This window comes from Oncorhynchus nerka, linkage group LG1 (genome assembly GCF_034236695.1).
Source record: "Oncorhynchus nerka isolate Pitt River linkage group LG1, Oner_Uvic_2.0, whole genome shotgun sequence".
Lineage (NCBI taxonomy): Eukaryota > Metazoa > Chordata > Actinopteri > Salmoniformes > Salmonidae > Oncorhynchus > Oncorhynchus nerka.
In genome coordinates, this window is record NC_088396.1 from 24,175,494 (window position 1) to 24,191,766 (window position 16,273).

The 16,273-nt window shown below is 47.7% G+C and overlaps 1 protein-coding gene across 3 annotated transcripts in view; it reads right to left on the reverse strand.

Moving 5' to 3' along the window:
- Positions 1–16,273, reverse strand: part of si:dkey-100n23.5 — a 119,971-nt gene that overhangs the window by 40,167 nt on the left and 63,531 nt on the right. For all 3 annotated transcript variants that reach the window (XM_029653635.2, XM_029653708.2, XM_029653778.2), the window contains one exon: positions 13,109–13,191. In XM_029653635.2, the coding sequence (XP_029509495.1) occupies positions 13,109–13,191 (83 nt within the window). The remainder of the gene's footprint in view (positions 1–13,108; positions 13,192–16,273) is intronic.

Sequence of the window (16,273 nt, forward strand, 5' to 3'; positions counted from 1 at the left end):
CTTTAGGTGAAGTGTTGGAATCATAGAAAAATAATGATTTTTCTAATTCTATAGTTAGAAGATAATACTGGGCACTTTGAATACAATGTTGTTTGACATGACAACGAATGAAAATGCCAGGGAGGAGTTATTGTGACAGGGTAGGAACCAAAGTGTTGGTCAGTGTTTCCTAGGGGACCCTATAATCTTTGGCTACATTAAATGTTTTCTCTTAGATACTTTATGTAGCTGACATATTCAAGCGTAGCCTATTCCTCTTTGATTTAGAAGATACTGTTGCACAAACAACATGCTGATTTAGGCCTACACCTTCACTAGTATCAGTCTGTATAGCTAGCTACATTTGCTCTGACTCAGTACATTTATTAGCTAGCTAGCTTAGCCACAATTTGCTAAACTAGCTGTTTGCAGATGTAAGGAACACAAATGTATAGTGTAATTATAGAACGCTTGTGGATTTACATTAAGAAGCGAAGTGGAAACAGCATCGTAGTCATCAACATTGCTGCTTGTGCTGCATTGACCATGTAGACTGAACGCAAGTGTCTCGTGGTCAAGCAACAACAACATGTGGTCCTTGAGTGACGGGACGGGGCTACGTCTGTGTGGAAAGCGGCATGGCGAGAGACAGAGAGAAAGAGCGGAGAGAGAGGACTCAGGTAGCGTAGGAAACTATAAAAATGGACGTTACACACGGCATATCACATTTAACAAACAAACGTTCAAATACCATAATAGAAGGTAAAGTAAAAACCCAAACCCTTCCATGCATCAATACCGTAATATAGTAAAATATGGTATACCGCCCAGCCCTACGATGACCGAAGATAATTCTCTCAGGAGGTAATGCGATCGGCATTTGAAGGTGAGGTATTCCAGATCGGGAGAACAAATGGACTTGAATTCCTGTACGTTACCACAATCACCTGTCCACGGTGGACAGGGACAGTGTATCCGGAGAGAGCCGTGATTCTGTGAAAAAGAGTATGTTACAGTCTCTGATGCCTCTCTGGAAGGAGATCCTCACCCTGAGCTCGTCAACTTTATTGTCCAGGGACTGAACATTAGCGAGTAATATACTTGGAAGCGGTGGATGGTGTGCACGCCTCCTGAGTCTGACTAAAAGCCTGCTTCTTATTCCTCTTCTCCGGTGACGGCTTCTTGGAGCAGCCCCTGGGATGAATGTACTTGTACTTATTATAGCTGCTGCGAAGGTGCATGTTATCATGTATTTCCCGAGGCTATTCCAAGTTCAAACAAAGTCTGACCATCGATCTAATATCCCAAAGTTATTTCCGGCTATAGTTAATAACGCAAGAAACGTTCCGAGCAAATAATGTAAGAAATAACATTTGAAAAAATGTAATACTGTAAAGTTGGCTATGAGCTAAAAACAGGGCGACCATGTCTTTTGGCGCCATCTTGCCAGCATGACTGATTATACAGCAAGACATCTCCACTCATCCACTAAAAGGGAGGCAAGGACATTCACAGCAACAGAAAGTCATGCTGATCTCTCTCTCTCTCTAGTTGCACTCTCACACAATCTTCTTTGATTAGGGTTCATGATCGGGTCAACACACACACACACACACACACACACACACTAACCTCTTATATAGCTAGGAAGAGGGGAAATGTGAGTGATCGTATTCAATCTGACATGAGTCTAGCTGATTCTCTGTAACACAAACACACAGGCATGCACGCGCAGACAAACACACACAGCAGACGCACAGGCACACACACACAGGATTAGTGTAGCGAACGTTCAGCAATGGAATAACACAAACAAAGAGACATCCTGTTTCCTGGAACACAACACTATTAAGCCATCTGAGCCAACAGCACAACACACACAAACTCACACACTCAGACACACACTGAATGAGTTTGTGGTGATTATCTGTTCATGTTTGCCTCGTGTGTGCCTATTTTGTGTGTAAGTGCTATGCTGCACTGCTGGTGTGTGTGTGCACTCTGTACAGCCAGTGTATGTGTGTTTTTGTGTGTGCTTATGTGTCCTCTGCACTGTGTGTCCTCTGCACAGTGTGTGTGTGTGTGTGTGTGTGTGTGTGTGTTGATGATACAGTAAGTTCTAGTGATTCTCTGGAGTGTGAGGCAGCGTTTAAGGCCCTCTCAGCACAGCCAGAGTGATGAATATTTAAAGATGCGTCAGGGAGTAAGGGGGAAACAGTGTGTGTGTGTGTGTGTGTGTGTGTGTAAGGAGAGAATCGATACCTATCTGTGTGTCTGTGAGAAAGTGTTTTCCTATGTCGGTTTGTGTGGGAGAGTGCAGGTCCATCCTTTGTGGTGTGTGTGGTGTATGTAGGAGATGAATAGAGGAGAGAGACACTGTCAGGCTGATGGTCAACGGATCCACTGTCCTATCACACACACACACACACAAAAGTCCGCTGTTAAGGGGGGCCAACGAGAGATCAGCGAGGTAAGTACACACCAGGAAATGAGATTGTCTTAAATTCTAACAAACCACAGACACACAATCAAACACTATATACTGTACAGTCACACACTATATACACAAGAGGTGACAAGAGGAAGAAGGGGGAGACAGAGGAAGAGAGAAGAAAAGTACGTGAGAGAGGGAAAGTATGAGAGAGAGTGTACAGGGGTAGAAACAGTACAGAGAATGAATACCCCCCTCCTTCCTCCTCTCTCCGAGGGATGAATAATAACCGCAGCTCAAAGATCTCCTCCCTCGTTTTTCAAAGCGAAGAAAGGAGGTGGGAATTTCTGCCTGGCCAGGGTGTGCATTGACACACACACACACACACACACACACACACACACACACACACACACACACACACACACACACACACACAGCTAGCCTGAAGCATATAAATCAGATCTCTATGGAGAGGGTTGTTAAAGACCCACATCTGAAGCACAGACAGACATACTTCCAACATGAACACTCTGAGGACAAGTCAGAAGCAGAAAGTGAAATATTGAGCTGTGGGAGTCATTTGGGACTAAGACACACACCCACCCACCCCCACACCCAAACACAAAAGGGGCAGGAGAAAGACAGAGAGAAAGAAGGAGACAGAGGTTGCAGGTTGATACTGCGGTATGATTTCAGTGTCATTCCCCCACTTAGGGAGATGGTGGATGTCTTGTGTGTTATGATAGCGAGCCACAAGAAAGCAGGGGAGGCTAGAGATATAACACTATGAATAACTAGAAGTGCTTCCCAATCCCTACTTCCATTTACCACAGCTGGTGCCAAATTAACACATTTAACAGCCTGTGTTTGGAACAGATGAAAAATGTGTGTGTGAGGGTGAAGGCACAAGTGTATAGTGTGTTGTGTGGGAGTCCGTGTGCATAATAGCAATGGATCAGGGCAAAGAGAAGGGGGGATGAGCGGGGACGGAAATAGACAGAGAGATAGGTAGTCGGGAAGAAAGTGATAGAGATGAGAGAGAAAAGAAGAACAACAGAGTGTGAAAGCAGTACAAGAGAAAGGGACAGCAAGATATTGAGAAAAGGAGAGAGAGAGAGAAGGAGAGAAAGAGGTGCTTTGGCTGCTGCCCTGGGCCCTCTCTCTAAGCCCTGTTTAGGAGGCTTTGGAGCTCAGAGAGAAATAATCCCCCACTCAAACACACACAGCCGAGTCACACACAAACAGAGCTCAGACACACACACAGCCTAGATAAACTACGAAAAGCCAAGATGTGCACACAAACACACAAACAGACCCTATATACACAAAGTGTGTGTGTGTGTGTGAGTGAGTGAGTGAGTGAGTGAGTGAGTGAGTGAGTGAGTGAGTGAGTGAGTGAGTGAGTGAGTGAGTGAGTGAGTGACACTATAGAATCACAGCCATGAAACATACACAAACACACACCCACACTTTGGCTGTCTGATCGGTGTAGCTCCCCTACAGTAGAGCATAGCGACATCACCACAGCACCGTGACAAGCACTTTGCACACTCTATCGCTTCACAGAGGAGGGAGGGAGGGAGGGAGGGAGGGAGGGAGGGAGGGAGGGAGGGAGGGAGGGAGGGAGGAGAGAAAGAATATGAGCCAAAGGGAAGAAGTGGGGTGGAGGGTGGGGGTGCAGTGGAGCAGAGAGAGAGAAGGAGCTAATGAAGGAATAGGCACTAGGGAGATAGAGCAGGTAAGGAGGGAGGTAGAAGACGAGAGTGATTTATTTATCTCATTCTCTCTGTTCTCTAGGAAGGCAAAGAGAGGGAGAGTGAAGGAGTGGAGGAACGGGAGATAAGTAGAGAGGGAATGGAAATGCAGGAGAGGTTGAGAGAAAGAAGAACAAAGAGATGTGAGGGCTAGAGTAGTGGGAGAAGGACAGAGAGGAAGAAGGAGGGAAGAAGGAGGGAGAGAGTGAAATAAGAGAGGAGAGCGGAGGGTTAACGGATAGCGGTCTGGGGTTAGCGCAGGATGCAGTTTGTCATCTTCATCAGCTGACAGCGGGCACAGAGGGAGGGAAGGAATGGGGGATGGAGGGATGAATGGGTGGGAGGGGAAGGGGGAGGGGTGACTCAGAGCCTTTGAGAAATGTTGACCCTGTATTTGACCCGCGTCTCTGTCTACATCGCCGCGACAACACGCGGAGCCGCCGCAGATAATCACTTACTAACCCAGACCTGTCAATCACACCATCCCCCTGGGAGGAGGGGAGCAGAGTCTTTTAATTTTAAAAACTCATTATCTAACCAGTCACAAAGTTAAACAAAAGAGATGGAGGGACAGAGAGAGGGACAGAGAGAGGGAGGGACAGAGAGAGGGAGAGATTGAGGGACAGAGAGAGGGAGAGATTGAGGGAGGGACAGAGAGAGGGAGAGATTGAGGGACAGAGAGAGAGAGAGATTGAGGGACAGAGAGAGGGAGAGAGGGAGGGACAGAGAGGGACAGAGAGAGGGAGAGATTGAGGGACAGAGAGAGGGACAGAGAGAGGGAGAGATTGAGGGACAGAGAGAGGGAGGGACAGAGAGAGGGAGAGATTGAGGGACAGAGAGAGGGAGGGACAGAGAGAGGGAGAGAGGGAGGGACAGAGAAAGGGAGGGACAGAGAGAGGGAGAGATTGAGGGACAGAGAGAGGGAAAGATTGAGGGACAGAGAGAGGGAGGGACAGAGAGAGGGACAGAGAGAGGGAGCGATTGAGGGACAGAGGGAAAGATTGAGGGACAGAGAGAGGGAGAGAGGGAGGGACGGAGAGAGGGAGGGACAGAGAGAGGGAGAGAGGGAGGGACGGAGAGAGGGACAGAGAGAGGGAGAGATTGAGGGACAGAGAGAGGGAGAGATTGAGGGACAGAGAGGGAGGGACAGAGAGAGGGGAGAGATTGAGGGACAGAGAGAGGAAGGGACAGAGAGAGAGAGAGATTGAGGGACAGAGAGAGGGACAGAGAGAGGAGGGACAGAGATTGAGGGACAGAGAGAGGGAGACAGAGGGAGGGACAGAGAGAGGGAGAGAGGGAGGGAGAGATTGAGGGACAGAGAGAGGGACAGAGAGAGGGAGAGATTGAGGGACAGAGAGAGGGAGAGATTGAGGGACAGAGAGAGGGAGGGACAGAGAGAGGGAGAGATTGAGGGACAGAGAGAGGGAGGGACAGAGAGAGGGAGAGAGGGAGGGACAGAGAGAGGGAGAGATTGAGGGACAGAGAGAGGGAGAGATTGAGGGACAGAGAGAGGGACAGAGAGAGGGAGGGACAGAGAGAGGGAGAGATTGAGGGACAGAGAGAGGGAGAGATTGAGGGACATAGAGAGGGAGAGAGGGAGGGACAGAGAGAGGGAGAGATTGAGGGACAGAGAGAGGGACAGAGAGAGGGAGAGATTGAGGGACAGAGAGAGGGAGAGATTGAAGGACAGAGAGAGGGAGAGATTGAGGGACAGAGAGAGGGAGAGATTGAGGGACAGAGAGAGGGAGGGACAGAGAGAGGGAGAGAGGGAGGGACAGAGAGAGGGAGGGACATAGAGAGGGAGAGATTGAGGGACAGAGAGAGGGAAAGATTGAGGGACAGAGAGAGGGAGGGACAGAGAGAGGGACAGAGAGAGGGAGCGATTGAGGGACAGAGAGAGGGAGCGATTGAGGGACAGAGAGAGGGAAAGATTGAGGGACAGAGAGAGGGAAAGATTGAGGGACAGAGAGAGGGAGAGATTGAGGGACAGAGAGAGGGAGAGAGGGAGGGACAGAGAGAGGGAGAGAGGGAGGGACAGAGAGAGGGAGAGATTGAGGGACAGAGAGAGGGAGAGATTGAGGGACAGAGAGAGGGAGGGACAGAGAGAGAGAGATTGAGGGACAGAGAGAGGGAGAGATTGAGGGACAGAGAGAGGGAGAGAGGGAGGGACAGAGAGAGGGACAGAGAGAGGGAGAGATTGAGGGACAGAGAGAGGGACAGAGAGAGGGACAGAGAGAGGGACAGAGAGAGGGACAGAGAGAGGGAGAGATTGAGGGACAGAGAGAGGGAGAGATTGAGGGACAGAAAGAGGGACAGAGAGAGGGAGAGATTGAGGGACAGAGAGAGGGACAGAGAGAGGGAGAGATTGAGGGACAGAGAGAGGGAGAGATTGAGGGACAGAGAGAGGGAGAGAGGGAGGGACAGAGAGAGAGAGGGACAGAGAGAGGGAGAGATTGAGGGACAGAGAGAGGGACAGAGAGAGGGACAGAGAGAGGGAGAGATTGAGGGACAGAGAGAGGGAGAGATTGAGGGACAGAAAGAGGGACAGAGAGAGGGAGAGATTGAGGGACAGAGAGAGGGAGAGATTGAGGGACAGAGAGAGGGACAGAGAGAGGGAGAGATTGAGGGACAGAGAGAGGGAGAGATTGAGGGACAGAGAGAGGGAGAGAGGGAGGGACAGAGAGAGGGACAGAGAGAGGGAGAGATTGAGGGACAGAGAGAGGGACAGAGAGAGGGAGAGATTGAGGGACAGAGAGAGGGAGAGATTGAGGGACAGAGAGAGGGACAGAGAGAGGGAGAGATTGAGGACAGAGAGAGGGACAGAGAGAGGGAGAGATTGAGGGACAGAGAGAGGGAGAGATTGAGGGACAGAGAGAGGGACAGAGAGAGGGAGAGATTGAGGGACAGAGAGAGTGAGAGATTGAGGGACAGAGAGAGGGAGAGAGGGAGGGACAGAGAGAGGGACAGAGAGAGGGAGAGATTGAGGGACAGAGAGAGGGAGAGATTGAGGGACAGAGAGAGGGAGAGATTGAGGGACAGAGAGAGGGACAGAGAGAGGGAGAGATTGAGGGACAGAGAGAGGGAGAGATTGAGGGACAGAGAGAGGGACAGAGAGAGGGACAGAGAGAGGGACAGAGAGAGGGACAGAGAGAGGGACAGAGAGAGGGAGAGAGGGAGGGACAGAGAGAGGGACAGAGAGAGGGAGAGATTGAGGGACAGAGAGAGGGACAGAGAGAGGGAGAGATTGAGGGACAGAGAGAAGGAGAGATTGAGGGACAGAGAGAGGGAGAGATTGAGGGACAGAGAGAGGGAGGGACAGAGATAGGGAGAGAGGGAGGGACAGAGAGAGGGAGGGACAGAGAGAGGGAGAGATTGAGGGACAGAGAGAGGGAAAGATTGAGGGACAGAGAGAGGGAGGGACAGAGAGAGGGACAGAGAGAGGGACAGAGAGAGAGGGAGAGATTGAGGGACAGAGAGAGGGACAGAGAGAGGGAGAGATTGAGGGACAGAGAGGGAGGGACAGAGAGAGGGAGAGATTGAGGGACAGAGAGAGGGAGAGAGAGGGACAGAGAGAGGGAGGGACAGAGAGAGAGAGACAGATTGAGGGACAGAGGGAGATTGGGACAGAGAGAGGGAGAGATTGAGGGACAGAGAGGGAGAGAGGGGAGAGAGGGAGAGGAGGGACAGAGAGAGGGGAGAGATTGAGGGACAGAGAGAGGGAGAGATTGAGGGACAGAGATTGAGGGACAGAGAGAGGGACAGAGAGAGGGAGAGATTGAGGGACAGAGAGAGAGGAGAGATTGAGGGACGAGAGAGAGGGAGGGACAGAGAGAGGAGAGATTGAGGGACAGAGAGGAGAGATTGAGGGACAGAGAGAGGGAGGGAGAGAGGGAGAGGAGGGACAGAGAGAGGGGAGAGATTGAGGGACAGAGAGAGGGGAGAGATTGAGGGACAGAGAGAGGGACAGAGAGAGGGAGAGATTGAGGGACAGAGAGAGAGGGAGGGACAGAGAGAGGGAGAGATTGAGGGACAGAGAGAGAGAGGAGAGATTGAGGGACAGAGAGAGGGAGGGACAGAGAGAGAGAGAGATTGAGGAACAGAGAGAGGAGGGACAGAGAGAGGGAGAGATTGAGGGACAGAGAGAGGGGAGAGAGGGAGGGAGAGATTGAGGGACAGAGAGAGGGAGAGATTGAGGGACAGAGAGAGGGAGAGATTGAGGGACAGAGAGAGGGAGAGATTGAGGGACAGAGAGAGGGAGAGAGGGAGGGACAGAGAGAGGGAGGGACAGAGAGAGGGAAAGATTGAGGGACAGAGAGAGGGAGGGACAGAGAGAGGGAAAGATTGAGGGACAGAGAGAGGGAGGGACAGAGAGAGGGACAGAGAGAGGGAGCGATTGAGGGACAGAGAGAGGGAAAGATTGAGGGACAGAGAGAGGGAAAGATTGAGGGACAGAGAGAGAGAGAGGGAGGGAGAGGGAGGGACAGAGAGGGAGAGAGAGGGAGGGACAGAGAGAGGGAGAGAGAGGGGGAGAGAGGGAGGGACAGAGAGAGGAGAGAGAGGAGGGAGAGATTGAGGGACAGAGAGAGGGAGAGATTGAGGGACAGAGAGAGGGAGAGATTGAGGGACAGAGAGAGGGAGAGATTGAGGGACAGAGAGAGGGAGGGACAGAGAGAGAGAGAGATTGAGGGACAGAGAGAGGGAGGGACAGAGAGAGGGAGAGATTGAGGGACAGAGAGAGGGAGAGAGGGAGGGACAGAGAGAGGGACAGAGAGAGGGAGAGATTGAGGGACAGAGAGAGGGACAGAGAGAGGGACAGAGAGAGGGACAGAGAGAGGGACAGAGAGAGGGACAGAGAGAGGGGCAGAGAGAGGGACAGAGAGAGGGACAGAGAGAGGGAGAGATTGAGGGACAGAGAGAGGGACAGAGAGAGGGAGAGATTGAGGGACAGAGAGAGGGAGAGATTGAGGGACAGAGAGAGGGACAGAGAGAGGGAGAGATTGAGGGACAGAGAGAGGGAGAGATTGAGGGACAGAGAGAGGGAGAGAGGGAGGGACAGAGAGAGGGAGAGAGAGGGACAGAGAGAGGGAGAGATTGAGGGACAGAGAGATTGAGGGACAGAGAGAGGGAGAGATTGAGGGACAGAGAGAGGGAGAGATTGAGGGACAGAGAGAGAGGAGGGAGAGATTGAGGGACAGAGAGAGGAGGGAGAGATTGGGACAGAGAGAGGGAGACAGGGAGGGACAGAGAGAGGGACAGAGAGAGGGAGAGATTGAGGGACAGAAAGAGAGACAGAGAGAGGGAGAGAGAGAGGGACAGAGAGAGGGAGAGAGAGAGGGACAGAGAGAGGGAGAGAGAGAGGGACAGAGAGAGGGACAGAGAGAGGGACAGAGAGAGGGACAGATTGAGGGACAGAGAGAGGGACAGAGAGAGGGACAGAGAGAGGGACAGATTGAGGGACAGATTGAGGGAGAGGGAGAGATTGAGGGACAGAGAGAGGGAGAAGTTGAGGGACAGAGAGAGGGAGAGATTGAGGGACAGAGGGTGGGAGAGATTGAGGTAGAGAGAGAGGGAGAGAAGTAGGGAAGAAAGAATGGAGGTAGAGAAGGAGGGAGAAAGGGACGGAGAGGTGGAACTTTTACCATCAGGGCTGTTACAGTGACCGTATTGCCGCCACACCAGCTGTCATTAGTCATGACCGCATTCAAATTCCACGTGACCATTGAGTCACGGCAACTGCGCTCTGTAAATAAATGGCACTGATGGGCGTTAGTAGTATTTGCAGTCACAAACACACAAACAAATACACTCCTCCAGGAACTAAAAATCACAGTTGGGAGAGTAAAACTAATTTACTAATTTAAGTGTTCAAACACAAACACACAGTTTGCCTAAGGCACAAAGCTCTGTGCTCTTTAGAATCTGAATCTTTCAGCAGTCTATTTATAAAGGCAGAGAAAGGGAGAGGGGTGTTTGAGGGCAATGGAAAGAAGGAAAGATAGAGGGACAGAGAGATAAAGTTGGAGTAGAGGTATCGGGATGAGATTCAATTGACATAATATGTACATCCACTTTTCAATTTACATTAGCAACGGGAATGTCACGAGCTGAGAGAGGGTTTGAGTGATGTTCTCGCTTCGAAGCTCAAATGTACCGTAAATGTCACAGGTAGCCAGTAGGTTAATGGCCCTGCTACACTACAGCCATCGAGCGTCCGGCCTTCATCCATTGAGGAGATGCTTCCTTTGAAATGAATAAAAGCTGCTATACGTTGCGCTCGTGATGCATCGCGTCCACTTGCAGCGTCCAAGCTCAAGGATCGCTATTGTTCAATTCTTGACGGCTGACACGTGCGTTCACTCTAGCATTCTAGTGAAGATGCATTTGGCCTCGACTATACACCACTGGTTATTTTACTGACATCGATGAAGTCAAGAAGCTACTAGCTAGCAGAAACTCTAGCTAGCTAGCTACATTGACGATGTTCACAATGTAAACAAAAACAACTTAAAGGATAATTTAGCACAACCACTAGCAACAATTCAATGAGTAGCTTTGTGAAAACTGGACCAAAGCTACTGTATTTATGCATAGTCGATGAAATATATTAAAGATGCTCTTCCACTCTGCTCTCAAACAGCATGCTCTGTGTAGCAGGTAGAAAATGACTGATGGTGACGCGACACGTGTAGTGTAACTGAAGTGGACGTATGTAAACCATTCAAATAGCGAGCTATGCAAGCACCTTTTCATGCATCTCCCATATTACAGTCTTGAGTAATGCAACAAAACCATAAAACAATCTTGAAAATTGCAACAATTCACAAGCATGGTTTATTTTCTCGTCCATGCACATATTTAACTGCAAGACAATAACACAGCCAAAGTGGCACAGCTGGTAGCTAGCTAACGTTAGATAACAACATTTGCGTCATCAAGTAACTTCCAGCATAGCAAAAATTAAAATTGTAACCCTCTCATATAAATATCAAGTACAGTAACATTATCATAGAGTGTCATACATACCATACAGAGCTACAGTACCAGTCCAAAGTTTGGACACACCTACTCATTCAAGGATTTTGCTTTATTTTTACTATTACTACATTGTAGAATAACAGTGAAGACATCAAACTATGGAAGTAACCAAAAAAGTGTTAAACAAATCCAAATATTTTATATTTCAGATTCTTCAAAGTAGTCACCATTTGCCTTGATGACAGATTTGCACACTCTTGGCATTCTCCCAACCAGCTTCACCTGGAATGCTTTTCCAAAACTCCTCCTCCATGCTTCACGGTGGGAACTACACATGCAGAGATCATCCGTTCACCTACTCCACGTCTCACAAAGACATGGTGGTTGGACCCAAAATTTGGACTCATCAGACCAAAGGACAGATTTCCACCGGTCTAATGTCCATTGCTCGGGTTTCTTGGCCCAAGCAAGTCTCTTCTTCTTATTGGTGTCCTTTAGTAGAGGTGTCTTTGCAGCAATTTCACCATGATGGCCTGATTGATGCAGCCTCCTCTGAACAGTTGATGTTGAGATGTGTCTGTTACTTGATCTCTGTGAAGCATTTAATTGGGCTGCAATTTCTGAGGCTGGTAACTCTAATGAACTTATCCTCTGCAGCAGAGGTAACTCTGGGTCTTCTTTTCCTGTGGCGGTCCTCATGACAGCCAGTTTCACCATAGCGCTTGATGGTTTTTGCGACTGCACTTAACTTTCAAAGTTCTTGAGATTTTCCGGATTAAATGAACTTGTCTTAAAGTAACAGACTGTCATTTATCTTTGCTCACTTGAGCTGTTCTTGCCATAATATGGACACAGTCTTTTACCAAATAGGGCTGTATACCACCCCTACCTTGTCACAACTGATTGTCTCAAATAAATTAAGAATTAAAGAAATTAACAAGGCACACCTGTTAATTGAAATGCATTCCAGGTGACTACCTCATGAAGCTGGTTGAGAGAATTCCAAGAGTGTGCAGAGCTGTCATCAAGACAAAGGGTGGCTATATATTTTTATTTATTTATTTGTTTAACACTTTTTTGTTTACTACATGATTCCCTATGCATTATTTCATAGTTGTGATGTCTTACCTATTATTCTACAATGTAGAACATAGTAAAAAATAAAGAAAAACCATGGAATGAGTAGGTGTGTCCAAACGTTTGACTGGTACTGGTAGGTAGTAAGCTAAACAAAATGTTTTTATCCTCCTCACAAACTAACTTACTCGCTAAGTTAGACAGCTAGTTAGCTGAATCACAGCTAGATTTCTTTTCAGCCTACCATAGAACAAACCATGCCTCATTGAATCAAATACATGAAAATAAGCAAATTGCGACTGAAAATGTTAATTCACTGGGCAGTTAATGCTTGCGTTCCTGCTTGCTTTTGAATTGAATTAAAGTATGGTGTTCTGAGATTCCCTTAAAGTTACAGCATCAACTTCTGAGATATGGTCTTTCACTGCAATTTCTGACCAAAACTCAATAAAACAAGTCAGTAATATTAAGAAATGCCTAAACATTTCAGCTGTTTGAAAAACGTTGCTCTGTCATTTATACTGTAGGAGAGATGGGCTCAACGAGACAATTCCTGTTTACACTGCCCTGCTTTGAGGGGGGCAACTGTCAGGCAAGTGTTGTGGGCGACCTCCGGAGGTAACGGTCGAGATATGAAAAGTGTGCATGTTTACATTACATTAAAACTGCATCCTGACCTCAGGATTTGTTTTATACCTCTGGAGAATCTCCTTAAACTCTTGTCAATGTATTAAAAAAAAGGCCTAAAAAGGTGACAGGAGGATAGGAGTGGAAGCCAAATGTGTGACTGGACATACAATAGGGATGGAACCAGACATGCTTAAAATGCTGAAAAAGACACACACTGTCTCGACAATGACAATCTCTGGTTCGTCTGTGTGTGTCTTACCTGTTGATGAGGGGGAACAGAGACACCAGGAGATAAACGGATGGATACCACTTCAACGGCTTTATCTCCTCAGCCAAAGACACCTGGAGAGACAGAGATAGCGTTTAAATAAATACTTCACACACATACTATTTCAGAGGAGTGATAGATAAAGTCTAGATTTTGTATCAAGAGGAGACTGACAGTTGGCCATTTCCTATGGGAAAGAGAAAGAGAGAGCCATCTCCCTGGCAACATCAAAAGTGCCAACACAAGAGGTTCTGTCTCGTGTCAGCACCACCTGGTGTTTCACATACGTGTGCACGCACACACACACACAGTTTTGTATCGCTATACTTGTGGGGACCAAATAATTGATTCCCATCCAAAAACCTATTTTCCGTAACTCCTAACCCTAAATCTAACCCTAACCTAACCATAACCTTAACCCATACCTAACCTTAAACTTAATTCTAACCCTAATTGCAACCCTGACCCTAAACCTAACCCCTAAGCCTAAAATAGCATCTTTCCTCATGGGGAACATGCAAAATGTCCCCACTTGTCCCAATTTTCTTTGTGGTACCCTTTGTGGTACCCACTTCTGGTACCCACAAGGATAGTTAAACAAAACACTACACACACTGTTGTGTTACTTTGTGAGAGATCAGACAGGGAGAAAAGGTGTGTGAAAATGTGTGGGGAAGACAAAAACAAACATAATCTATGTTTGTTTATACTTAGTTTAGCTGTATATGTGCGCCAATTGTTCCTTTAATGAAAAATCTGTGTTTCCACGTGAACTAAATGCAGAGAAGTAGAGACACATCTGACAAGGAATTTTAAATGACACCGCCAATAAAATCAGATAAATGAAATGAACATGATTAAAACAAACAAAATAATGATTTCATGAATTGTAAACTTGAATATAAATGGCAAGGGGTTGGAAGTTCTGTGGTGGAAAGCTTTGAGACACTACTTCAGAGGAGAGAAAGTCTAGATTTTGGATACACAGGAGACTGACACAGTTGGCCATTTCTTATGGGAAAGTGAGAGAGAGAGATAAAAATAGAGAGAGCACCATCTCCCTGCCCGACATCAAAAGTGCCAACACAAGAGGTTCTGTCTCGTGTCAGCACCACCTGGTGTTTCACATATATGTACACGCACACACACACACACACACACACACACACACACACACACACAGGGAGAAAGGGAGAGAATGTGTGTATAGTTGTATGTGTGTGCAAATTGTTCCTTTAATGAAAAATCTGTGTTTCCAGGTGAACTAAATACAAAGAAGTAGAGACACTTTTCACCAGATCGGACAAGGAATTTTAAATGACACAGCCTATAAAATCAAATAAACACAATTAATAAGATTCTAACAAAAAAAGGACATTATTTAATGAATTCTAAACTTTGCTATAAATGGTAACGGTTTGTAAGTCCCCTGGTGGAAAGCTTTGACAGTCCGTTATTCAATTCCCGGTAGACTGAGGACTGTAGCTGCCGGAAGTAGACAGGGCCCACAATCGATTTGCTGCTGAATTGCTTTTTTTCTCCTAAGTACGCGGGGAGTCTGGCCAGCGCCCCTCCTCTCTCTATTTCTCTCTCTCCATCTACAAGGACACACACACACACACACACACACACACACACACACACACACACACACACACACACTCCCTCCACCACGAGGCAGACCCACGAGCCTCCAGACTCTTCCAACCAGGCAAAAAATTAATTACTCACTAGACAGACCCCGAGGCGTGCTCGCGCTAACGCACGCCTTTTAAACAATTCAAATGAAAATCACGAGAGCCCCCCGGTGGTATTTGATCTCGCCTGTGTGTGTGTGATCTCGTTGGTGGGGGATTTTGGAGAAAAAGCTTCTAAGCTCCCACAGCGTTGCGGTACATTTTCTGCATAAATAAATGGAATGCGGGTTTAGCTGTTTAGGGATCGATTCAATCAGATCCGCTTTAACCAACATCCGCATAGCGGTTGTTTAGACGGTGTCGGAACTGCGTTAGAGCCGTCAAATCCACAAGTGGCTCCTGGCATTATACCTAAAGCGGACATTGCCAATGGCTGCATGGAGTCGCATTAATAGAAATCCCATGCAGCCTTGTTAACAAGTTGGAACACTGGAATGTGAGTTGTATGCTACACCTCAATTAGGATGATAGACGTAATCTACACCTCAATTAGGATGACAGACGTAATCTACACCTCAGTTAGGATGACAGGCGTAATCTACACCTCCGTTAGGATGACAGGCGTAATCTACACCTCCGTTAGGATGACAGGCGTAATCTACACCTCCGTTAGGATGACAGGCGTAATCTACACCTCCGTTAGGATGACAGGCGTAATCTACACCTCCGCTAGGATGACAGGCGTAATCTACACCTCCGTTAGGATGACAGGCGTAATCTACACCTCCGTTAGGATGACAGGCGTAATCTACACCTCCGTTAGGATGACAGGCGTAATCTACACCTCCGTTAGGATGACAGGCGTAATCTACACCTCCGTTAGGATGACAGGCGTAATCTACACCTCCGTTAGGATGACAGACATAATCTACACCTCCGTTAGGATGATAGGCGTAATCTACACCTCCGTTAGGATGACAGGCGTAATCTACACCTCCGTTAGGATGACAGGCGTAATCTACACCTCCGTTAGGATGACAGGCGTAATCTACACCTCCGTTAGGATGACAGGCGTAATCTATACCTCCGTTAGGATGACAGACGTAATCTACACCTCAATTAGGATGATAAAAACCCTTAGATTAATAATTTTTACATTTGAGCATAATTATATCTATACAGCCTACACTTTCTCCTTCCGCACTTCTAGCAGGAGTGGGCGGGTGTGGCTTCGTGACTATGATTGCAAGCGCAGCTACACACCAATTTGACTACTCCAACGCAGTTCCACCTCCGACACGCCAAAACATCCGCTACGCGGGTGTCTGTTATCACCGGGTAACGCTTGATCTGATTGAAAACAGGCAACTTAGTCAATGTGAAAAATGTGCGCTGACCCTGGTGACCGACCTTAACATATGGGGCTAGGCATCTCTATGTCTCTACTCCCCACTCTACCTGACACTGTCTCAGGCATGACCAACTAATCCTAAACCCAGAGGTCTTGTTGTGCTGGAAC